Below are 25,927 nucleotides of genomic sequence, written 5' to 3' on the forward strand. Positions count from 1 at the left end.
CTTGAACCCGCCCTGTGCAACTGGGTCCTGGACTTCCCGACGGGCCAGGTGGTAAAGCTAAATTAAAGAGCAGTGATACTATGATGAAGGCCCTGAGGTCGATACTTAAAGATTATTAAAGAGCAGTGATACTATGATGAAGGCCTTGAGGTCGATACTTAAAGCTTATTAAAGAGCAGTGATACTATGATGAAGGCCTTGAGGTCGATACGTAAAGCTTATTAAAGAGCAGTGATACTATGATGAAGGCCTTGAGGTCGATACGTAAAGCTAAATTAAAGAGCAGTGATACTATGATGAAGGCCTTGAGGTCGATACGTAAAGCTAAATTAAAGAGCAGTGATACTATGATGAAGGCCTTGAGGTCGATACGTAAAGCTTATTAAAGAGCAGTGATACTATGATGAAGGCCTTGAGGTCGATACGTAAAGCTTATTAAAGAGCAGTGATACTATGATGAAGGCCTTGAGGTCGATACGTAAAGCTAAATTAAAGAGCAGTGATACTATGATGAAGGCCTTGAGGTCGATACGTAAAGCTTATTAAAGAGCAGTGATACTATGATGAAGGCCTTGAGGTCGATACGTAAAGCTTATTAAAGAGCAGTGAGACGGTGCGTGTTTCTTATTTGTTCTCAAGGCATCAAAATGTGAAAAAAAGCCTTTCTATATGCTCTGTACAGCCTTAACTATGGAGTGAAATGGGATATCAGCCAACTCAGTGACATCCACAGAACACTGTACAGCCTTAACTATGGAGTGACCCCATGAAATGGGACATCAGCCAACTCAGGGACATCCACAGAACACTGTACAGCCTTAACAATGGACTGGCCCCATGAAATGGGATATCAGCCAACTCAGTGACAACCACAGAACACAACTATGTATAGTTTACACAAATATTAGTGTCTTAGCTTTTATTGCAGGACTTTGACTGTGTGTATTGAACATTCATATTGGACTGTACAGCCTTACCTATAGAGTGTACACCACCACCGATCACAACTTCCTGTTTCCATCACAGTTGTCGTGAGGTTTTTTATACGGTATGACTTTACTGACATAACTTTGGATGGAAACGTGGTTAATCAATCTGTATACAGCCTAATTATTTTCCCCTCAGGAAGCTCCGGTTAAACAGTGGTTGTAGTGCACTGCTGCCACCACGAGGCCTGGAGGGCATTTTGACTTTGTTGATAGCTAGGTGTGTTAGCTAACTGTGTTAAATAGCTGTGCGGCTAAAGATGTAGCAGCTAGCTAACTGGCTACTGATCAACCTATTGTGTGTATTGAACATTCATATTGGACAGCCTTACCTATAGAGTAGCACCACCACCCATCAGCCCATTCTCTTCTTGACATCAAAGCTGCAGTGTATTGTTGCTGTAGGAGTTTATGATTAATAATCCTATTTATTTGATGTCACCATACTATTCCTTTAAAGCCCCACGCTGTAAAATATAAATCATCAGAGTGGGTCACCAACCTAAATGTAAACAATATCACTTGATTATCAGAGGAGTAAACTATGAAGCAAGCAAGAACTACTCAGACATTCCAAATATCACTTGATTATCAGAGGAGTGTATTATGACATCAGATAGAACTACTCAGACATTCCAAACCAGGCTTCATCCATATAATGAAGGTGGATATTGATCCAACCATTTCAAAAGTAATGACCAGGCTGATGGAAACAGGATATGTCTGTACAATTTTATAAATGACGACAGACGATTTTTTTGTTTGTTTTACATGGTTTATTATTTTGTTTGACAAATTAAATATCTCTCTTATCCATAATAATCTCATCATGTATGTGGCCTACCATCACTGTATATGTGAGCTACTGGCTACAGTGCATGGGACAAGAGCACGTTTGCTATATAACTCAACATTTAAAAAAAAAAAAAGATCAGTAGAGTTGAAAATGTGATGGAAACCATTTTAACTTGTATTTTTCATTCGGCACATGTGAATTTAACAGCAGGTGGATATTGATCCAACACTTGCCGCTTATTGAAACCAGCCCACTGGGCACAGTCGTCAGTTCAACATCTAGTTTCTATTTACATGTCAACTAAAGTCAATTCAACATGAAATCAATACATTGGATGTAGGTTGCAAGTTCTGTGAAAAATGTATAAAAAATACCTGATGTTGATGGATTTTTACAAATCCAATCAGTGTTCTACATTGATCTAACACCATCACATGGATTTATTTTGTTGAAATGACGTGGAAACAACGTTTATTTAACCAGTGGGAAGCTTGTAAATGCCCCCAGGAAAGTGGAACTCTTCATTGAGACAATGAAGAAACAGCAATCCGTGGGAGAGTTGTGGTGGATATTATAAAATAAGGATCTGCTGGAGTCCAAGTCAAACCAAGATTCTTTATTTCTGAGCTCAGAGAGAATAACAGAGTTACACAGCACAGTGTACAGTCTGAATTCCTGAAGCATTGGGTGATGAGCACATATCTTTATAGTTTCCTGTTCCTGGGAGGGACTTTATTTATACAAGGACGCAGGTGCAGCTGGTTTGCAACACAGGATGATACTCCCAGGAACAGGAGATTATAATATGACAGTTTCACAAGGTTAGTCACATACTCAGTTATGTGGACACATACAATTAACATTTTCCATTACAGAGTCTGAACAATTTAAAAAAAATAATTAAATCATCAGTGGGCCAACAATGCAAATGTAAACAATGGAACAAATGCATCACATACAAATATTATCTGTAGTGCTGGAGGAATGACACCCAGATAAACAGACACACAGTCAGAGTTTAAAAAAGGACCATTTAAACACATGGAATCTGATCTACTTTATATTCAAACTGACATACTCCATATTCAATTCATATTTTCTAATGAAAACACACATTTTTGAGTATACTTTCTACAATTAAATTTCATATGGTATAAACAAGTAAACACATTCTCAGTCAACAATATAAGACAACGGGAGCACTGTGTATGTTCTCCGATGATGCGAAGTCAATGTGATGCGAAATATCAATTTACACACTAGAATAATTATTCATGGATTCTCACATGACTTTTAAGCGACTGTGATGAGTAATATGTCTTCCCACAGTCTGAGCATTTGAAAGGCTTCTCCCCTGTGTGTATTCGCTCATGAGTTGTCAGCATTCCTGACTCCTTAAAACTCTTTCCACACCAGGCGCAATGGTATGGCTTCTCCCCCGTGTGTATTCGCTCATGACATTTCAGTTGTCCTAAGCGGCTAAAACTCTTTCCACACTGGGCGCAAAGGTATGGCTTCTCCCCAGTGTGTATTCGCTCGTGAGATTTCATGTTTCCTAAGTGGTTAAAACTCTTTCCACACTGGGCACAATGGTATAGCTTCTCTGCTGTGTGTTTCCTCTCATGTCTTTTCAGACTTCCTAACTTGGTAAAACTCCTTCCAATCTGGGAGCAGAGGTGTTGTCTTGCTGGTTTGGATGTCCCTGGTTCCTCCGGGTTTGTTTTTTCTCCTGCCAAAGACAGTGTTTATTTAAAGAGAGACCTGAATGAAACCTCTACATGATAAAACTAGCTGTATGATACAGAACACGACCTACACACTTCCTTAAACCTAAAATAGGTAAAGAAGAGACAGACACAAAGCACAGTAAGATCTCCCCATTGTCAATTTGGGAAGATGTTACAAAAACTATAAATACAACATGTAAAGTGTTGGACCCATGTTTCATTAGCTGAAATATAAAGATCACAGAATTCTTCACTTACGCACAAAAGCTTCATTCTCTCAAATTTGGTGCACAAATTTGTTTACATCCCTGTTAGTGAACATTTCTCCTTTTACAAGATAATCCATCCTCCAGGTGTGGCATATCAAGAAGCTGATTAAACAGCATGATCATTACACAGGTGCACCTTGTGCTGGGGAGAATAAAAGGCCACTCTAAAATGTGCAGTTTTGTCACACAACACAACACCACAGATGTCTCAAGTTTTGAGGGAGCGTGCAATTGGTATGCTGACTGCAGGAATATCCACTGGAGCTGTTGCCAGAGAATGTAATGTTAATTTCTCTAGCATATGCCACCTCCAATGTCGTTTTAGAGAATTTGGCAGTACATCCAACTGGCCTCACAACCGCAGACCACGTATTAATGACGCCAGCCCAGGACCTCCACATTGTCTGAGACAAGCCACCCAGACAGATGATGAACCTGAGGAGTATTTAGCTCTGTAATAAAGCCCTTTTGTGGGAAAAAACAAATTCTCATTGGCTGGGCCTGGCTCCCCAGTTGGTGGGCTTATGCCCTCCCAGGCCCACCTATGGCTGCGCCCCTGCCCAGTCATGTGAAGTACATAGATTAGGGCCTAATTCATTTATTTACATTGAGTGATTTCCTTATATGAACAGTAAATGGTTGAAATAGTTGCATGTTGTGTTTATATTTTTGTTCTGTATATACAGCTGAAGTCAGAAGTTCACATGCACCTTAGCCAAATACATTGAAACTCAGTTTCACAATTCCTGACATTTAATCCTAGTAAAAATTCCCTGTCTTAGGTCAGTTAGGATCACCACTTTATTTTAAGAATGTGAAATGTCAGAAGAGAGAATGATTTCAGCTTTTATTTCTTTCATCACATTCCCAATGAGTAAGAAGTTTACTTACACTCAATTAGTATTGCCTTCAAATTGTTTAACTTGGGTCAAACGTTTTGGGTAGCCTTCCACAACCTTCCCACAATAAGTTGGGTGGATTTTGGCCCATTCCTCCTGACAGAGCTGGTAACTGTAGGCCTCCTTGCTCGCACACGCTTTTTCAGTTCTTCCCACAAATTTTCTATAGGATTGAGGTCAGGGCTGTGTAATGGCCACTCCAATACCTTGACTTTGTTGTCCTTAAGCCATTTTGCCACAACTTTGGAAGTATGCTGGGGTCATTATCCATTTGGAAGACCCATTTGTGACCAAGCTTTTAACTTCCTGACTGATGTCTTGAGATCTTGAGATACATCTTCAATATATCCACATAATTTTCCTGCCTCATGATGCCATCTATTAAGTGAAGTGTACCAGTCCCTCCTGCAGCAAAGCAACCCCACAACATGTTGCTGCCACCCCCATGCTTCACGATTGGGATGGTGTTCTTCAGCTTGCAAGCCTCCCCCTTTTTCCTCCAAAAATAACGATGGTCATTATGGCCAAACAGTTCTATTTTTGTTTTATCAGACCAGAGGACATTTCTCAAAAAAGTACAATCTTTGTCCCCATGTGCAGTTGCAAACTGTAGTCTGGCTTTTTTATGGCGGTTTTGGAACAGTGGCTTCTTCCTTGCTGAGCGGCCTTTCAGGTTATGTCGATATAGGACTTGTTTTACTGTGGATATAGATACTTTTGTACCCGTTTCCTCCAGCATCTTCACAAGGTCCTTTGCTGTTGTTCTGGGATTTGCACTTTTCGCACACCAAAGTACGTTCATCTCTAGGAGACAGAACGCGTCTCCTTCCTGAGCGGTATGGCAGCTGCGTGGTCCCATGGTGTTTATACTTGCGTACTATTGCTTGTACAGATGAACGTGGTTCCTTCAGGCGTTTGGAAAAGGTATTCTGAGGTCTTGGCTGATTTCTTTTGATTTTCCCATGATGTCAAGCAAAGAGGCACTGAGTTTGAAAGTAGGCCTTGAAATACATCCACAGGTACACCTCCAATTGACTCAAATGATGTCAATTAGCCTATCAGAAGCTTCTAAAGCCATGACATCATTTTCTGAAATGTTCCAAACTGTTTAAAGGCACAGTCAACTTAGTGTAAGTAAACTTCTGACCCACTGGAATTGTGATACAGTGAATTATAAGTGAAATAATCTGACTGTAAACAATTGTTGGAAAAATTACTTGTGTCATGCACAAAGTAGATGTCCTAACCCACTTGCCAAAACTATAGTTTGTTAACACGAAATTTGTGTAGTGGTTGTCAAACGAGTTTTAATGACTCCAACCTAAGTGTATGTAAACTTCCGACTTCAACTGTATGTTGAAAACGTTTTTGGGAAACGCGATGGATCATTGGGGATCATTCAATATTCGCTTTTTTTTTAAGTTTAAGTTTCCGACTTCAACTGTCTGTCCATCTTCTCAAGGGTCTGTTTCACAAGGTCCACAAAGTACTGTCCAGTCGATGACTCAGTCAATGACCACAATGAGTCTCTCGTGGACAACATCAGTGACATATCGCAGAACTACTGCACACTGGTCTTTGGATGTTAAATCCTGTGTAGTGTCCATTTGTACTGAGAACATCCCTGCCTTTCTCACTTCAACAGCAATTGTCTGCGGAATCGACATTCTGATGACTTCAATTACTTTATTTGCTGTTTTGGGCAAAATAATAAAAATGGGTTTTCAGTGCTTTTGCTGTCCCTTTCTATTTTCCCTGTACTGGGCACTGAACCTCTCTCTCTCTCTCTCTGCACATCTGGTTGCTCTGCAGAATGAGATTAACATTGTAAATAACCTAAACTTAAACGTGTATCTGAAGGTTCCTGCTCTGAGTCTGAACTGACCACCATCTCCAGTTCTGCAGGAGCACCTGAAGCTCTAGTGCTGCTGCTGCTTCCTTCTCCACCTTTACAAAGAAAATACTCTTATCATTAGTGTATCACTAGGCTACATTAATACAGAGCTGGGAAAAATTAGAGAGACCTGATGTCATTTTTGGCACGTGGACACTTCAACAAGAGCGTGAGAGATTCTCCATCAACTCATTCCTGCTTGCTATATTATCGCTGGTCAAGTTGACCATTCATGGCAGGCCAAAACAACACTCAGGCCACCGGGAAACGTCCCGGTGCTCCCGACGGCCAGTCCGCCACTGCTGTCAGGAGTTTTGCTTGCCTGTTCTAGAGTCTTGTAAAGATAGGGGGGGGGTTGACTGGGACAGGCAATGTAACATCCATAACGTTCTCAGGAAAGGTTTTTGTAAAACATGCACCTTACATCAGATCATCTTGAAACTTTCTCTCTAAAGCTAACTTTCATCAAGGTTTTATATGGTCTATTGGTTTCTCTCTTTTCATTGGCAGAATCCTTTTTCAGTGTTATGATATTATTAACATCCATATCCACCAGTCTATCTTCATGTCAACTAACAGAACTCTGCTGGTTGTTCTGGTAACAGATACCAGTGGGCAGATCTACTTTATTTGTTCAAACTAAACTACAAAACTTACTTTGATAAGTTAAATCTGATCCTTTCTTCTCTGCTCCTCCTCTCACAGTTCCACTCAGCCCCGTTGTTTTCCTGCAGTCCACCAGCTGCACAGACAACCTCTTCATACCCAGCAGTAAGGCGCTACCGGGAGAGACACGACACAGGGACTCCGGGAGGGCGGAAGGGCTAGCGTTGTCCTGGTAACCATAAAGAGGGGATACAGAGACATATCATTATAGATGCTGATGTCACTGTTGACATAAAGTGCTTTACAGAAACCCAGCCCAGACCCCGATAGAGCAAGCTGTATGCTAGACCAGACCAAGCTGTACCATCTGGTGTTCTGATCTGGAGAGACTCTTCTCTGCCTCGTCAGCATCAGGATGTTGTTGAGGCTCCCCAGAGGATCCACAATAGTCATGTCTCTCTCCTGTGTGAATGAGAACATCAAACAGATGGTAAACTTACGACCGTCTATTACAATCATAGGGTCTTACAAGAGGCATTAATATCTCTAAACAGGGCCTAAAATGCAAATGTGAAAGGGTAGTTCCAAGAAATGGGTTCCTTTTGCATCCCTTTGATATAAGTATAAATTATGCTTCAATACTGAATTTTAAATGCCTGTTGTATTAGATGAGGTGCACTTTAATGTAGACCACATGGAGAATTCAATAAATCTATCTTAAAAGTCCCCAAAATATATGTACCAATGGCAGATTGAAACTTTAACAATTCCTACAGTACTGAACAACATATTCAAGTGTAGAACTTCAGTAGAATGCCCCTTTAAAACCCCACATTAGTTCAACAACTGCATAGTTTGTGCCCCTGTTTTTAAGACAGTACTCACTGGTGGTAATCTGATATTCTGTCTCCCCCTCTTTCACTCCCAAGACGTCTTCCTTCTTCACCTTTTTTGAGATAGCATCCTCTTCCTCTCGAAAAGGTTCTTCCTCTGTTTCCTCTATAACATCCTCTTCTTCTTCCACGACAATGTTCAGCCCCAGAGCTTCTTCCTCCATACAGTAGACCTCTTCTTTAGCAGAGGACGAGTTGTTGAGTGAACTCATGATAAGGGATGTTAGCTAGCTAGTTAGCATTAGCGACTAGCCTAGTGCTAACCTCAGTATAAATCTTTAACAAGTTTGCAAATTGAACAAGCAAATTAGGTTAAAGTTAACCAGTTGATACGTAAAATGAACTGCGTTTCCAACAGTGGGATTAGCTAATGTACATTAACATGGTCTAAAGCGTCAATCTTTCAGTTTTATGTTGGCTAGCAAGCTACCGAGGTGGTTGAAAGAGTAGCCGCGTTGTTGTTCCTGAAGATGCGTCCCGTCCAGTCCATTATACGTCACACAAGAAGCATCACATGAAAGACGCACATCGTCATCTGATGACTGGAGTGGGTAACGCAGTTTGGAAACAATAGTTACTACACTTTTTGTATTGGAAAGAACGTCATAATAATTTAACAATAAACTGATATATTTTCTCTTACGTCTTACAAAGAATACCGTCCCGTACACAGACGTAGAAGATTCATATGAATATGTAATGCTGAATAAATACTTATATGAATAGGTTGTGTTTTAATACACATTTGCTCTGTTCATTTTTTACATTCGTTGTTATCTAGATGTGACGGTACTATTCCCTTAAAGCTAAGATACAAATCATCCTGTAAACCAGGGGTGGGCAACTCCAGTCCTCGGGGGCCTGATTGGTGTCACACTTTTTCTCCATCCCTATCAAACACAGCTGATTAATCAAACTGCATTCTAAACTGAAGATCCGGATTAGGTGATTATTGGAGTCAGGTGTGTTAGCTGGGGATGGGGCAAAACTGTGACACCAATCAGGCCCTCGGGGACTGGAATTTCCCAACCCCGCTGTAAACAATAGAGCAAATGCATCACATTCAAATAGCACTTGATTATCTGTAGTGCTATACACTGAGTATACAAAACATTAAGAACACCTGCTCCTTCCATGACATAAACTGACTAGGTGAATCCAGGTGAAAGCTATGATCCCTATTGATGTCACTAGTTAAATCCACTTCAATCAGTGTAGATGAAGGGGAGGAGACAGGTTAAATAAGGATATTTAAGCCTTGAGACAAATGAGACATGGATTGTGTATGTGTGCCATTCAGAGGGTGAATGGGTAAGACAAAATATTTAAGTGTCTTTGAACAGGGTATGGTAGTAGGTGCCAGGTGCACCAGTTTGTGTCAAGAACTGCAAAGTTGCAGGGTTTTTCCAGCTCAACAGTTTCCCATGTGTTCCAAGAATGGTCCACCACCCAAACAGTGGCGGTCAGTGCCATTTAAAATGAGGCAGGACGATTTGTTTTTTCATGAGCATGGCCTTATTTCTATTACAGCATTTTAGATGACTGTCATTCATATTTCATTCACCCTGTTCAATGTAACAGCGATAGGTTTAGGCTACTACATGATACTAACATTTCCTCTATACCCATCATGAGATTGCTACAACTTAGCCTATGAATTAAAGTTTACAACGTAGGTGCACACAGGTCGAGAGAAAAATTTGAGGTGACAGACAGTGACACATTCAATACCACCTTGCACACTCTTGCCTGCATCTAGCTGACCTAGAGTGTAATCATTAGTCAGTTGCAAACGAGAGTTTCTATTGGACAAATTCAGGTATGTTTATCCCCGTTTTGTTCCGTTTAAGAAACGTTTTTCAACAACAATCGGCGGAATGTGTGATCTAACTTGCACTTTAAGTAGCCTATATTTGATGTGATATATTCCTTTTGAGACAGGATTGTGTTACGGCACAGATCTGGGGAAGTGGACCAAAGCATTTCTGCCACATTGAAGGTCCCAAAGAACACAGTGGCCTCCATCATTCTTAAATGGAAGAAGATTGGAACCACCAAGACTCTACCTAGAGCTGGCCGCCCAGCTAAACTGAACAATAGGGGGAGAAGGGCCTTGGTCAGGGAGGTGACCAAGAACCCGATGGTCACTCTGACAGAGCTGAAGAGTTCCTCTGTGGAAATGGGAGAACCCTCCAGAAGGACAACCATCGCTGCAGCACTCCACCAATTAGGCCTTTATGGTAGAGTGGCCAGACGGAAGCCACTTCTCCGTAAAAGACACAAGAAAGCCCGCTTGGAGTTTGCCAAAAGGCACCTAAAGGACTTTCAGACCATGAGAAACAAGATTCTCTGGTCTGATGAAACCAAGATTAAACTCTTTGGCCTGAATGCCAAGCGTCACATCTCGAAGAAACCTGGCATCATCCCTATGGTGAAGCATGGTGGTGGCAGCAACATGCTGTTGGGATGTTTTTCAGTGGCAAGGACTGGGAGACTAGTCAGGATCGAGGGAAAGATGAATGGAGCAAGGTACAGAGAGATCCTTGATGAAAACCTGCACCAGATCTCTCTCCAGAGATGTTCGATCCGGTTCAAGTCCGAGCTCTGGCTGGCCCACTCAAGGACGTTCCGAGCGTTGTCCCAAAGCCACGTTTTTTTTTTTGCATTGTCTTGGCTGTGTGCTTAGGGTCATTGTCCTGTTGGAAGGTGAACCTTCATCCCAGTCCGAGGTTCTGAGCGCTCTGGAGCAGGTTTTCATCAAGAATCTCTCTGTACTTTGCTCTGTTCATCTTTGCCTCGATCCTGACTTGTCTCCCAGTCCCTTTTAAAATTACACGAAAAAAAATATTCATTTGTATTTGGAACGGCAAGCAAGACAAAATTAAATAGGCCTATTTATATAATGAATATGAATTCGGAGGGCAGAAATGATTAATTATTAAAGCATTAGACCTCTCACTAAAGGCTTCAGTCATACAAAAGTTATACTTTTATTCCGAACTGGTTCTCTATCAGATTAGTAAGAATGTCTCACCCTATGTTCAAGAATGGCCTTTTCCTCTTTATTCAGAATACAACCTCTCATTTTCGGTTATTTGAAAATGAAATAATCTCCAAAATATCGTTATTTTTAAAACAAGCCATAGAAAGTTGGTTGCAATTTCAGTTTAATCCACCAGAAAAGAACAAATAATACAAAAAATGGTGGTTAATCTCAAATATACTAAACGATAAAAAAATAAAAGTTAAATTTAATACATAAATGTATAATCTTTGTAAATTATATCATCAATAGGACTGGTGGAGTTGTCACACATGCAGCTAATAAAAATATATGGAAATATCTGCTCTACCCAAAATTACAAATAACTAATTGCAGCATTACCACAAAAATGGAAGAGGAAGGGGGAAAAAGTAAGAAACTTGTCTGTCAGCCCTACTTTAAAGACCAAACTTGGTTAATGAAAATTGTGAATGATGCCAGATTCAAAACTTAGAATTTTTCAATATAAATTATTCTACAAAATATATATGGGGGATACAACGAACCTCTCTGCAGAATTAGCTGCGAAGAGACCTGTGATCCGGAACCAAGGGAGTCTGCCTGCGATCCGGAACCAAGGGAGTCTATCTGCGATCCGGAACCAAGGGAGTCTGCCTGCGACCCGGAACCGAGGGAGTCTGCCTGCTACCCGGAACCGAGGGAGTCTGCCTGCAACCCGGGAACCGAGGGGGTCTGCCTGTGACCCGGAACCAAAGGGATCTGCCTGTGACCCGGAACCAAAGGGGTCTGCCTGTGACCCGGAACCAAGGGGGTCGGCCTGCGACCCGGGACTGAGGGAATCTACGTGCGACCCGGAACCGAAGGGGTCTGCCTGTGACCCGGAACCGAAGGGGTCTGCCTGTGACCCGGAACCAAAGGGGTCTGCCTGTGACCCGGAACCGGGTGGGTCTGCCTGTGACCCGGAACCAAGGGAGTCCATCAGCGACCCAGAACCGGGTGAGTCTGCCTATGACCCGGAACCAAAGGAGTCTATCAGCAACCCGGAACTAAGTAAGTCAGTTGACGATCCGGAACTAAAAATGATTAACTATGTATTTAATGAGTCTGCCTACAGTGTGGAAAGGAAGAGGTCTGCCTACGATCCGGAACAAGGGGAGTCTGCCTACGGCCCGAAACTAATCAAGTCTGTCTGCATTCTGGAGGACAGTAGGCCGGAGCCAGAACCACCTCCTGTATAGGTGGGTTGGGGAGGGGGGGTGTAGCACAAGTGCCGTCGGTGACGGCAGCCACCCTCCCTTCCCTCCCTTTAGTTTAGGGGGATTTATTTTATTTATTTATTATATATATTTTTTTTTATGAGGTGCATCCGGGGTCTGCACCTTTGGGGGGGGGGGGGGGGTACTATCACGTCCTGACCAGTATAAGGGTTATTTGTTATGGTAGTTTGGTCAGGACGTGGCAGAGGGTATTTGTTTTATGTGGTTCGGGGTGGTGGTTTATTTAGTAGGGCGTTTGATTTATTATTTCTGGGTTTTTGGGTAATGTTCTATGTTTGTATTTCTATGTGGTCTCTGGTCTTTTGTATTTCTATGTCTGGTTTATCGGGGTGGGACTCTCAATTGGAGGCAGGTGTTTTCTCGTTGCCTCTGATTCGGAGTCCTATATGTATGTGAGCCTTACAAGACTGTTTTGTTGTTCGTGAGTTCTTCTTTTGTTATTTTGGTGTTTTCTTGGTTTAAAATAAGTACAAGATGAGCATCCACATTCCTGCTGCGTTTTGGTCCTCCATTCCAGACGACAACCTTTACACCTGGGTCTGAACCCCGCTCTGTGCAACTGGGTCCTGGACTTGCTGACGGGCTGCCCTCAGGTGGTGAAGGTAGCAAACAACACCTCAACTTCAATGATTCTCATCACTGGGGCCCCACAAGGATGCTTGATCAGCCCCCTCCTGTACTCCCTGTTCACCCATGACTGCGTGGTCACGCTATTGTTATTTTACTGCTCCTCTTTAATTACTTGTTACTTTTATCTCTTATTTTTATCCATGTAGTTTTTCAACTGCATTGTTGGTTAGTGGCTCATAAGTAAGCAATTCACTGTAAGGTCTACATCTGTTGTATTCGGTGCATGTGACTAATAAAATTTGATTTGAAGACGGAACGAAGTCTCGAGCTGTCCCTACAAGTCCTGATCCAGAAACAGAGAAGAGGGAACGAAGTCCCGAGCTGTCCTACAAGACCTGATCCAGAAACAGAGAAGAGGGAACGAAGTCTCGAGCTGTCCTACAAGACCTGATCCAGAAACAGAGAAGAGGGATAGAAGATGGAACAAAGTCCTGAGCTGTCCCTACAAGTCCCAAAGTTCTTTGTCTCTCTCAGGAAAATGGATTATTAAAAATACATTTGAGATACATTAACAAATAAACACAAAGACTGAATGGGGGCTTTAAAGCCACATTCTCTAAGATACATATCCATCACATATGTAAACAGTAGATCATGCTTAACAACATATATCACTCGATTAACAACATATAGCTCTCGATTAACAACACACACAAAAAACACAGAGTAAAAAAAAAGACTTTAATCCCAGAGTGTACATAGAATCTACATAAAAACTGCTACACTCCATATTCAATTCATATCTTGGGATATTAAAGCATAAAACATACACATTTATTTTTGAGTAGGTTTTCTCCAATTTGATTTCATATGGAAATAAGAGCATAAACAAAACCACAAAGCATCAATTTTCAGTCAAAAATATGAGACAAGTATGGGAGCAAAGTGTGTGATACATCATGAATTGTAAGTATGTGAAATATCGCTCTCCACACTGGGAGCATGGGTAAGGCTTCTCTGCGGAGAGTGTAACCTCAGTCTTTCAGGTGCCTAAACTGGGTAAATATCTTTCTAAACTGAAGGCATTCATAGAGTTTCTCTCGTGTGGATACTTTCATGTGATTTCAGTTGCCTTAACCAGGTAAATGTAATTCCACACTGGGAGCAGTGGAAAGGCTTCCCCTGTGTGTCTTTGCTCATGAATCTTCAGGGAGCCTGATGAGGTTAAACTCTTTCCACACAGAGCAGTGATGGGGCTTTTCATCTGTGTATCCACTCATGTGATTTTAGGTTTCTTAATCGGTTAAAACGCTTTCCACACTGGGAGCATTGATAAGGCTTTTCTCCTGTGTGTATTCTATTATGTATTTTCAGGCTCCCTAGCTGGGTAAAACTCTTTCCACACTGGGAACATTGGAAGGGCTTCTCTCCAGTGTGTGTTCTCTCATGCGCTTTCAGTTGCCTTAACCAGCGGAAACTCTTTTCACAATGGAAACAGTGGTAAGGCTTTTCCCCGGTGTGTACTCTTTTATGGTCCTTCAGGTTATTTAACCGCTTAAAGGTATTACCACATTGAGGGCATTTGTGAGGCTTATCTTCTGTGTGTATTATCTCATGTGATTTCAGGTAACTTAACTGTGAAAATCTCTTTCCACACTGGGAGCATTGGTAAGGCTTCTCTCCTGTGTGTATTCTATTATGTATTTTCAGGCTCGCTAACTGGGTAAAACTCTTTCCACACTGGGAACATTGGTAGGGCCTCTCTCCAGTGTGTATTCTTTCATGCACCTTCAGTGTCCGTAATTGAGTAAAGCTTTTTCCACACTGGGAGCAGTGGTGTCGTCTTGCTGGTTCAGACGTCTCTGGTTCTTCAGAGTCTGGTCTCTCTCCTGCCAAAGACAGAGTGTTTAATTTAACAGAGAGATCATTATTTGTTGTGATGTGTGTTTTGTCCTAGATTTATATTGTATTTATTTATTTTAATCCGTCCCCGCCGGAGGCCTTTTGCCTTTTGGTAGGCCATCATTGTAAATAAGAATTTGTTCTTAACTGACAAAAAAAAAACATCTGCTAGCATACATAGACTTCCAGTTATTTTGTTAACGCTAGTTAGCAACTTTCTTCAAACCGCTCACAGAGACATAAAAATGTTATACACTAGTTCATCTGACTCTGGGGAAGTAGATAAAAGACCTCATTGCCAAAATCCCGAAGTATCCTTTTAAGGATAATTATGAACGTGGTTTCATTTGGAAATGACTAACTTTAATTGTGCATGCTCAGGTTGACCTTCCCACAGAATCTACCACAGTCTCCCCAAAAAGCTTGTCCATTTCATGTAACATCCATTAAGCTTCTATATCTCCAACATACCAATATTTAGAAGTCCGATTTCCTGGGTATACACTCCACCCAAGGGGTAATACAGACAAACACATCAAAAGTTGAATTTATATTTTGTCTTTCCATTCTGTGAGACATTAAAATTGTGATTTTGTGTGCAAATGTAATGTCCATAACGCTGGAATCGCCCATAACTTCAGTAGAACGACCCTTTAAAGTCACATCAGTTCAACAGAAAGAGATATTCAGGGGCATCGGTTCAACAACTGCAGAGTTTGTGCACCTTTTTTTAAGACAGTACTTACTGGTGGTAATCAGATCTCCGTTCGGATCTTCTTCCTCCTCCAACGTGACAGTAATCTCCCCCTCCTCCTTCACTCCAAAAACGTGTTTTATTTCTTTCACTGTGACAGTCATCGCCTCATCCTCCTCTTTCACTACAAAAACTGCATCCTGTTGTTTCTCTTCCTCCTCGTCTTCTTTCACTCTGAAAACGTCTTCCTCTTCTTTCACAGTAACATCCTCCTCTTTCACTTTGAAATCTTCTCTCTCTTCTGTCACAGTAACTTCTTTCACTGTAACAGCCTCACCCTCTACTTCTTTTTTAACTGTGACATCCTTTTCTTCCTTCTCCTCTTTCACGAGAGTTTCTTTCTCCGTCCAGCAGACCTCTTCTTTAGCAGGAAGGGATCGGCTTAGTGAGCTCATGGTCGGGGATGTTAGCTTGCTAGCTAGCATTAGCGATTAGCTTAGTAGTAGGCTATCTTTACAAGCTAGCTAGCTAACAAGGTCAATATTAAATGGAGTAACTAGTAAATATGCAGATAGTGTGTTTAAAACACTGAGGTTAAAACAGTAAAATGTTTCGGTTTTGTGTTGGCTAGCGAGTTACCGAGGTGGCTGAATCAGTAGCCGTGTTGTTGCTGTTGTTGAAGAAACGTCCCGTCCACAAGATTATACGTCACATAAGAAGCGCCACCATCGCCATCTGCTGACGCAGTTTAGGAGAAAATTGACTACAATGTATTGTAACGACCCTGGGTTTATAAGCGCGGAAATCGACTCTGACGCTTGACCATGGTTTTGCGGCACTGTCGATAGCGCGTCGGACTTCGGGCTTGAAGGTCGAGGGTTCGAGACCTGCTCCCTGCCTGCTGTTTCATTACAGTATATTCTGGCAAACAATGTGATAACAAATAATTACAAAATTACCATATTACTTCTTACAGCCATTACTTTCCTCTACGCAGACCTAGATATTAATATGAATATTATTAATAAATACTGTCTTGTTTCATGTCCCAAAAGCCTACATGGATAGAATGCAAGACTTGACTAATATTGGCCACATTGTAATAATTAGCACGCTCCAATGTATAGTCACGGTCTGTTGCCAGGGTGGAACTTACACTCCAGTAGATCTGAAGACTTGGCATCCAGCCAATCAGAAAAGCAAGGCAAAAGTCAGGACACTTAAACAATTATTCAGCATTCATCATTTATTCAAATTATCATCAGGAAAAATCTCCCCCCCGTCGAAACATGTTGTCGATCTTCAGAGCATATTTCCTATAGCTGCCGTTTCTATTAGACACATCTGGGAATTTATCTTTTTTTCAGACATTGCTTTTGTCGAATAAACCTGGGTCAATGGACACCTGCCTAATGTCATAACATTTCACTCTAAACAAATGTTTTCTATTTTTTTATTGCCAATACATTCATCTACGCAGACTTAGACCTGAATATGATTATGTACATTATGAATAAATTGTGCGAATAGGAATTGTTCATTGTTTTCTCTTTTCACATCTAGATGTGACCATACTATTCCCTTAAAGGGGAAATCTGCAGTAGCTACATACATTTTTGCACTTATAAATTAATGACATGTACCAATTGATTTTTGAAGCATTTTCGGCAGTTAAATGCAACAACAAACAATTATTTATGAAAAACTCTCTTAATAATATGGATTTTCAACACTATAATTTATTGGTGAGTATGAAAGCTGTACTTTTAGTTTATGGTTAACGGAGCTTGTTTGCCATTAGCCAAACTTCGATCTCGGGTTCAAGGTATGTATTAAGTACCTCAGTTCCTGTGTTGTGGTTTTGTTTGTATGTGAGGATGGATTCCTGAAATTCCCCCAAGCAGCTGATTGGTCGGCCCCATTGATGATTGGAGCTGACCCCGCGCTCTCGTCAGAAACAGCTGTCTTAATTTACCAACTCTTTCTCCAACTATATAAGCCAGTGTTCTGTTGCGCAGAAGGGAGATGATGAGTGTGTACTGTGGTGGTTGTTGTTGAGAGAGCTGATTGGTATGTCCTATGTTGGTTGTTGCAGAGAGAGCTGATTGGTATGTCCTATGTTGGTTGTTGCAGAGAGAGCTGATTGGTATGTCCTATGTTGGTTGTTGCAGAGAGAGCTTATTAGTATGTCCTGTGTGTGTAAGTAGGACGCAGTGTTTTGATAATTGACATTGTTTTTGTTCCCAGGGGGGAAAGGGAAGGCACGTAGGGTGTGCTTAGGCAAGAGGCCTGTGGGCATACATTACCCGTAGTATTTACTGTCTATGCACACTAGCTAAGACCTGGGCGGACCACCCCCTGTATTTTGGATAGCGCACCAGGTGGTGCTAAGTTAGGTAAGTAGTGGGTAGGCAGGTAAGGTAGGAGAGGGCTTTGCCATTTACTTTATTTGATTCCGTTCAGCCCCTTTTCCCCAAATATTACCTTTTGTGAAGGAATAAATGAATTCCCAGTAAACGGTAAATTCTCTGCCTTTGTCATCCTTACTCGCACCTACAGTCCCATACCTCTTTCACTCCACGGGGAGTTGAGTTGTAGCAGGGTGTTGCGTTCCCTCTTCCTAGAGGCGTATGTAACAGTAGGTGAACACACAACTCGTTGCTCCCAGTTTAAAAGTAGTATTTTCCCCACTTGTTATGAACGCAGAATAAGATACATATCCAGTTTAAAAGTATTATTGTCTCACTTGTTATGATCGTGGAGGGGCTCAGCTTTGTCGCTAACATGGAGAAGGGTTCCAGCAGTGGCAAATGCTCCGCTAAAGTCGTCATCAATGACCGTGGAGAGCTCTGAGCACCCTGTCCCTCCCTCTTTCCACTTTCATCCCTCCTTCCCACCCTGCCTCCTTTCACCCAGCTTTGAGCATTGCATCCCTTGTTCCCTCCCTCCACACAGCTCTAAGCATCAAACTCTCCTTCCTTCCTTAAGCTCTCCCCTCCCCAATAATTGGAAACATTCCATTTAATTGAGATTCGTTTTTTTACAATTCCTCTCTCCTACCGAACTGTTTGTCTTGTCTGAACTAGTTTCATTTGGTATTTTTTTCCGGTCTCCTAAGATGCATATCCAGTTTAAAAGTAGTATTTTCCCACTTGTTATGAACGCAGCATAAGAAACATTATCAGCCAATGTAAACAATAGAGCATCACATGGAAACAGCAATTGATTATCACACACACAAAGAAAACACATAGACCATTTAATCACAGTAAGCGTGTACATTGAACACACACAGACCATTTAATCACAGTAAGCCTGTACATTGAATCTGATGTACTACTGTATACATTCAATTCATGTCTTGAGAAAATAAAATAGCAAACGACATACACATTTATTTTTGAGCAGGCGTTATCCAATTTTGATTTCATATGGCACAAACAAAATCATACATTTTCATTCAAAAATAAGACAAAGGGAGTGTGTTCTCATGAATTTCTCATGAATTTTAAGTTACATTTGACATTTTAGTCATTTAGCAGACGCTCTTATCCAGAGCGACTTACAGTAGTGAATGCATACATTTTTTTCTCCATACTGGTCCCCCGAAACCCACAACCCTGGCGTTGCAAACACCATGCTCTACCAACTGAGCCACACGGGACCGTGATCTGTTTCACCTGTCTTTGTGCTTGTCTCCACCCCCCTCCAGGTGTCACCCATCCTCCCCAGTGTACTTATACCTGTGTTCTCTGTTTGTCTGTTGCCAGTTAGTTTTTGTTTCATCAAGCCTACCAGCGGTTTTTCCTGTGCTCCTATCTGTCTCTAGTTCCTGTTTTCTCGGTTTTTGACTGCCTTGAGCCTGCCTGCCGTTCTGTATCTTTCGAACTCTGTTCTGGACTACTGGCCTTTGCCTGCCCTTGACATGTCGTTTGCCTGCCTCCCTGTTTTCATAATAAAAACTTCTGTTACTTCGAAACTGTCTGCATCTGGGTCTTATCCTGAGCCTTGACACTGACAGCAGTGGTAAGGCATCTCCTCTGTGTTCCCTCATGGTCTTTCAGGTCTCCTAACTGGGTAAATAGCTTTTCACAGAGTATTGATAATGCTTTTTCAGGTGTGGATTTTCACAGTGGGAGAAGTGGGAAGGCTATTTATCCCTTGTGTGTGTTATCTTGTGTCTTCAGGTTCCCTACATCGGTAAAACTCTTTCCACACAGGGCTTTTCTCCTGTATGTGTTCTCTCATGTATTTTCATACTCCCTAACTGGGTAAAACTCTTTTCACAATGTGAGCATTGGAAAGGCTTTTCTCCTGAGTGTGCCCTCTCATGTGATTTCAGGGACCCTGATGAGGAAAATCTATTTTCACACTGGGAGCAGTGATAAGGCTTTTCTCCTGTGTGTGTCCTCTCATGTACTTTGAGGTTATATAACCGGTTAAAACTCTTTCCACATTGAGAGCATTTGTGAGGCTTATCTCCAGAGTGTATTGTCTCATGTATTTTCAGGTTTCCTAAGTGGGTAAAACTCTTTCCACACTGGGAGCAGTGGAGGTATGGCTTCTCTCCAGTGTGTGTTCTCTCATGCTCTTTCAGTTGCCCTGACCAGCTAAAACTCTTTCCACACTGGGAACAGTGGTAAGGCTTTTCTCCTGAGTGTGTCCGCTCGTGTGATTTCAGGCACCCTGATGAGGAAAATCCCTTTTCACATTGGGGGCAGTGGTAAGGCTTCTCCCCTGAGTGCAATATCTCATGTTTTCTCAGGTGTCCTAACTGGATAAAACCCTTTCCACATTGGGAGCAGTGATGAGGCTTATCTCCTGTGTGTATTATCTTATGTGATTTCAGGCTTCCTAACTGGGTAAAACTCTTTCCACACTGGGAACATTGGTAGGGCTTTTCTCCTGTGTGTATTCTTTCATGGTCTTTCAGGTTCCCTAACTTAGTAAAACTCTTTCCACACTGAGAGCAGTGGTGTGGTCTTGCTGGTTTGGATGCCTCTGGTTCCTCTGAGTCTGGTCTCTTTCCTGCCAAAGACAAACAGAGTATTTAGCTTAAGAGTGATCAGGGTCCTATTCATCAAATGAAAACTGAGGAAAATGGACCGAAATGGGGAGGGACGACTAGCGGAACTTGTACAATAAGAAATGCTTGTTTATGTTTTCTGTTGCAAAATGTTTTTTTTTGCTACGATGTGCACTAATTAATACAACCTAAAATGAAATCTCTACATGATTAAATGTGTCTTTGCGCAGCAACAGCTGGAAAAACAATTCAAATCTAGTATTGGCTTCATACACCAACACCTAGCGTGAGTTATATGCTAAGACCACTATGCCTGTTTTTAACCAGTCAGAAAGTGATTGAAATCATATGGAACAACCCACATTCATCTTAATCACAGCTGAAGAGGATATAAAAGCAACATATCAAGAAGCTGTGTCTCTGTTCCACTTCATCCATAGCGTCTGATACACAAGACTCTGTCCAGGACTCTATTTAATATTCCACTTCATCCACAGCAACTGATGGAGAAGACTCTGTCCAGGACTCTATTTAATATTCCACTTCATCCACAGCAACTGATGGACAAGACTCTGTCCAGGACTTTATATTTAATGTTCCACTCCATCCACAGCGACTGATGGAGAAGACTGTCCAGAATTCCCCCTCCTGGACATTGTGGGCATGTGCATGTTGGTGGTTTATTTGTTTGGGGTCTCTGCTATGTCTAGCCTTCACCTCTCTCCCCAATCACGTGAGAGATCGATAGAATGTGGCCTTAGACAATCATTTAGTAGCCATGCTTCTAGGTTCCTTTAGCCCCATGCTCTTACTAGGGTATAAACACAGGTCTCAGCTCGAGACATCTTTTTTTCCTCCCGGTGTTATCCTTGTGGCTGGATTGATGCCTTTTGGAGTGTGTGGGAAAATGTTACTGGTTCCTACTATTGGTACTATTGCAACGTGTGCTGGAGTAGCTGTGTTATATTCAGTTTCTCCTGCCTGCTAAAATAAGTCACCATTTTATATTGCCTATTTATCATCTATTCCATTCCTAATACAGTCCTTGTTATTGTACATTACTGTGCAATACAGCCCGTACTAGTCACGAGTGGTGCAGCGGTCTAAGGCACTGCATCTCAGTGCTAGAGGCATCACTACAGACCCTGGTTCGTTCCCGGGCTGTATCACAACCGGCCGTGATTGGTAGTCCCATAGGAATTTGACCAATCGATTGGTCAAAATAAAAATAAAATGTTTTTAGTCAGAGACAGACCTAGTAGAATTGCAGGAAATGAGCTTCAGATGGCCCTCCGACCAGGTTATTTCCCCCCCCCCCCTTCTAAAACCAACCCAGACCCTCCGACCAGGTTATTGCCCCCCCCTTCTAAAACCAACCCAGACCCTCTGACCAGGTTATGCCCCCCCTTCTAAAACCAACCCAGACCCTCCGACCAGGTTATGCCCCCCCTTCTACATTTACATTTTTTTTTACATTTGTCATTTAGCAGACGCTCTTATCCAGAGCGACTTACAGTAGAGTGCATACATTTTTATTACATTTTTAAATACTGCAACCAACCAAGACCCTCCGAACCAAGTTATGCCCCCCTTCTAAAACCAACCCAGACCCTCCGAACCAGGTTATGCAACCAACCAAGACCCTCCGAACCAAGTTATGCCCCCCCTTCTAAAACCAACCCAGACACTCCGACCAGGTTATGCCCCCCTTCTAAAACCAACCCAGACCCTCCGACCAGGTTATGCCCCCCCCTTCTAAAACCAACCCAGACCCTACGACCAGGTTATGCCCCCCCTTCTAAAACCAAAGTGGCACCCCTGTTTGTCACATCTCCTGATCCTGTGACATTCTGATAGGGAACCATACCTGCTAGGGATGCACGACATATCGGTAAGCATATCAGAATCGGACGATATTAGCTAAAAATGCCAACATCGGCCCGATGTCTAGTTTAACGCTGATGTAAAAAAAAAACGACATCAAAGCTGACGTGCCATACCGATATAACGTAAGTAGATGACGTAATGATGCCATGAAAAATACAGCGCTACACACAAAGGAAAAAAATACTAAGCGTAATTCCAACACCAAAAAAGGTTCAAATCGAGCAGTCATTTCAGAGAGTAAGAACATTTCAGCGAGACAACTCAAAGGCAAAATCTATTAAAGCCAAGATAATGGAATTCATTGCCCTTGACAATCAACTGTTCTCTGTCGTGGATGATGTTGGCTTTCGCCAACTGGTCGAACACCGGGACACACTACAAAGTATGCACTATTTTTCAGATGTTGCCCTACCGGAGTTACACAGTATTGTTGAAACGCACATCCATGAGCTACTTGCTATGGGCGTCTGATAAGAGAATTATCTAATAAAGGTAAATAAATCAATAAACCATGATGAATTATTAGTCATACAGCATGGTTAATGAATAATCAATGTAATGATCAATGTAGTGATCGATTAGTCCGATTAGTCCCAGAAAGTCCAGGAACCACTGGAGAGGGAAAGAAATGTGTGTTTGTAATTAGTGTAGAGAGCAGGGGACAGATGGTAAAGGGAGTAAAACTTCAAAGGATTCCTAACCTTGAGGGAAAGGAACAGGCTGAGCTAGGTAGTGATAAACAGTGTGGGAAGTCAATGGGGGATGCAGGTCACCAACAGTTTGTGTGTAATTGCATGTGCGTAAGTAAGCAAGAACTATAAAATGACTGTTTTGTTATCCTGACCTCAGAACATCCTCTGAATAAAGCTACAGAAACCTTTTGCAGAAAGCTGAGTCCTTGCCTAATTATTTAACCCATTGTCTTACAAACCTTGGGCATTAGTCAAGGCGAATTGATTATTGATTAGGCAATCATCTAGATATCAAATGATTCTAACAGCTTCACTGCTATTAGCTTCACGACTGACATTTGGACCAGCGATGCAAGAAATGGTACAAAAAAAATACAAAAGAACGGTCGTTTTTATCTTTGTATTATCTTTTACCAGATCTATTGTGTTAGTCTCCTACATTCCTTTTACATTTCCACCAACTTCAAAGTGTTTCCTTTCAAATGGTACCAAGAATACGCATATCCTTGCTTCAGGGCCTGAGCTACAGGCAGTTAGATTTGGATATGTCATTTTAGGCGAAAATTGAAATAAAAGGGGCAGATCCTTAAAAGGTAAGTAATAGGCTGCGTGTCCCATTCTAAATGATCCACCCAGTTTACAACAAGGCCCTTAAGTAATAGGTTACTCAAAGACAACAAGAGAAAGAAATGTACTTTTTGGACGAAATGAAAAACTTTAGGTTTGGGGCCCAACACAATTTATCACAGAGTGAAACCCTCTGTATTTCCAAGTATTGTGGTGGCAGTATCATGTTATGGGTATGCATGTCACTGGCAAGAACTGGGGAGTTGGGACCAATCAGACGGTCTAAAATGGCTTTCCATTCTATAAATCGTCAGGGAGGTACTCAGATCCAGACTCATTGCGGAGAAGAAACTAACCTCCTTAGGTGTGGCATAACGTTTGGCTGGAGCAAGAAGTTGGGATAGCAAATAATATGTGCTCGTCTGGTCACGAGTCATCTCCCCACAAGCCTCAGCCCTCTGATGACCTAACACTGAGATAGTTTGATTATAATATGCGCTCGTAATGTTGTGCCTGGTTTTCAACCTTCCCAAGTTCTCCCATGTCACCCCGCAGACTCTGCTGATAGCTACTTTATTGAGGAAAATGTAACTTGCTATGCCTGTAATATGTGGTTGTCCCACCTAGCTTCTGTATCTTAAGATGAATGCATTAACTGCAATTCTGGAAAAGAGCGTCTGCTAAATGACAAATATATATCTTATATGCCTGGACGGTCTATAAACCCTGGGCTAGGGGTGGGTAGAGTTTCACTAGGCACTGTGCTAGCTTTAACAATTCCTGCAGTACAGAACAACACACTCAAACGTAAAACTTAAGTTGAATGCAACGTAAAAACCACACATCGGTTCAACGCCTGCAAAGTACGCGACCCGGTTTAATATAGGCCTAGTACTCACCGGTGTTAATCAGATCTCCAGTCCTCTCTTCTTCCTCCAATGTGACAGGAATCTCCCCCTCCTTCAATCCAAAACCGTCTTCCTCTTCTTTCGCCGTAACAGTCCTCTCCTCCTCAACAAAACATGCATCCTCTTGTTTCTCTTCCGCCTCCTCTTTCACTATGAAAGCATTTTCCTCTTCTTTCACTGACACGTCTTCCTCTTTCACTGTAACAGCCTCATCCTCTACTTCTTGTTTTACTGTGACAGCCTCCTCTTCCATCTCCTCTTTCACTGCAACTTCTATCTCCGTCCAGCAGACCTCTTCTTTAGCAGGAAGGGAGTAGCTTTGTGAGCTCATGGTCGGGGATGTTAGCTAGCTAGCATTTGCGACTACCCTAGTGCTAAGCTCAGTAGCTATCAATCTTAACACATTTGCAAATTACGTTTAACTCAACTTGTTGATACGCTTACATAATTGTGTTTAAAACACTGAGATTCAGGTAGCTACACACATTTTTTTTTATCTAAAGTGGTTAAATATTTAGATTTTGTGCTGGCTAGCAGACTACGGAGATGAATCAGCAACCCTGTTGTTGTCGTCGAAGCGTCCCGTCCACTAGATCCTACGTCACTCAAGAAGCGTCACCTGAAAGACTCACATCTGCTGACTGCAGTGGTCACCAGTTCTAGCAAACAACGTCATAACAAATCATTCCAAAAAAGCAAATTTGTTCTGTTTTCTTTACAAGACAATATTTCCTCTACGCAGGCTTAGACCTGAATATGAACATTATGAATAAAAAGGGTCATTATTGGACTGCGGTAATATTTAAGTACATATTAAACCTTCAAGAAAACATATTTTCCCACATCAGGCATTAAAGACCTTTTATTATTGTCCATTTTTGTCTGAATTGAACACAATTTATCGTCAACCCCGTCACAAACAATATGGAAGTGGTCTGAATATGATTATAAAATATGCTTGTTATAAAATCAACATTTACCTAATGCTCATGTGTCCCCCAAACGAATCAAATTATTATAAATATAACATTTATGTAAAATCTCAGAATTTTGCTATATTAAACACACTGTGTCAGCGGGTCATCATTTAAATAAAAAAAATGCTTTCCATTCAGAATTTTAATATAAATCTAATCTTCTTGGAATTGTCCTTAACATTTCACACTGAACTCAGAAAACATTCAATTCATATTTATTCATCTTTGCCATTTTATTTAACAAATATTGTCATGTGACGGGGTTGAGACTAGGGTGACAGGGTTGAATACTTTAACGCAGTTGAAGAGACAGATCAGTTTCCATATAAAGTAGTTTAGTTTACTATCAAAAT

At 41.6% G+C, this 25,927-nt stretch overlaps 3 protein-coding genes across 4 annotated transcripts; all 3 read right to left on the reverse strand.

Moving 5' to 3' along the window:
- Positions 1-2,441: 2,441 nt before the first annotated feature.
- Positions 2,442-8,913, reverse strand: LOC145864009 (uncharacterized). 2 transcript variants are annotated; one of them, XM_082968815.1, is made up of 4 exons: positions 8,063-8,913; positions 7,542-7,639; positions 7,225-7,406; positions 2,442-3,508 (listed from the first exon to the last, which is right to left on the reverse strand). In XM_082968815.1, the coding sequence occupies exons 1-4, from the start codon at positions 8,280-8,282 to the stop codon at positions 3,403-3,405; spliced, it is 606 nt and encodes a 201-aa protein (XP_082824941.1). In that variant the 5' UTR covers positions 8,283-8,913; the 3' UTR covers positions 2,442-3,402. The 2 variants fall into 2 exon arrangements, with proteins under 2 accessions (XP_082824941.1, XP_082824938.1); XM_082968812.1 differs by having other exon boundaries at positions 2,445-3,511; positions 7,229-7,406; positions 8,063-8,900.
- A 4,735-nt stretch (positions 8,914-13,648) lies between these two features.
- Positions 13,649-16,235, reverse strand: LOC106564014 (uncharacterized). Its single transcript, XM_014129979.3, has 2 exons — positions 15,570-16,235; positions 13,649-14,810 (listed from the first exon to the last, which is right to left on the reverse strand). Exons 1-2 carry the CDS (start codon positions 16,000-16,002, stop codon positions 14,182-14,184), a joined length of 1,062 nt encoding a protein of 353 aa, XP_013985454.2. The 5' UTR covers positions 16,003-16,235; the 3' UTR covers positions 13,649-14,181.
- A 2,528-nt stretch (positions 16,236-18,763) lies between these two features.
- LOC106594893 (uncharacterized) lies at positions 18,764-25,179 on the reverse strand. The gene is made up of 2 exons (XM_045713186.2): positions 24,589-25,179; positions 18,764-20,545 (listed from the first exon to the last, which is right to left on the reverse strand). Exons 1-2 carry the CDS (start codon positions 24,926-24,928, stop codon positions 19,710-19,712), a joined length of 1,176 nt encoding a protein of 391 aa, XP_045569142.1. The 5' UTR covers positions 24,929-25,179; the 3' UTR covers positions 18,764-19,709.
- Positions 25,180-25,927: the final 748 nt, after the last annotated feature.

This window comes from Salmo salar, chromosome 02 (assembly GCF_965601325.2).
Source record: "Salmo salar chromosome 02, fSalSal1, whole genome shotgun sequence".
Taxonomy (NCBI): Eukaryota; Metazoa; Chordata; class Actinopteri; order Salmoniformes; family Salmonidae; genus Salmo; species Salmo salar.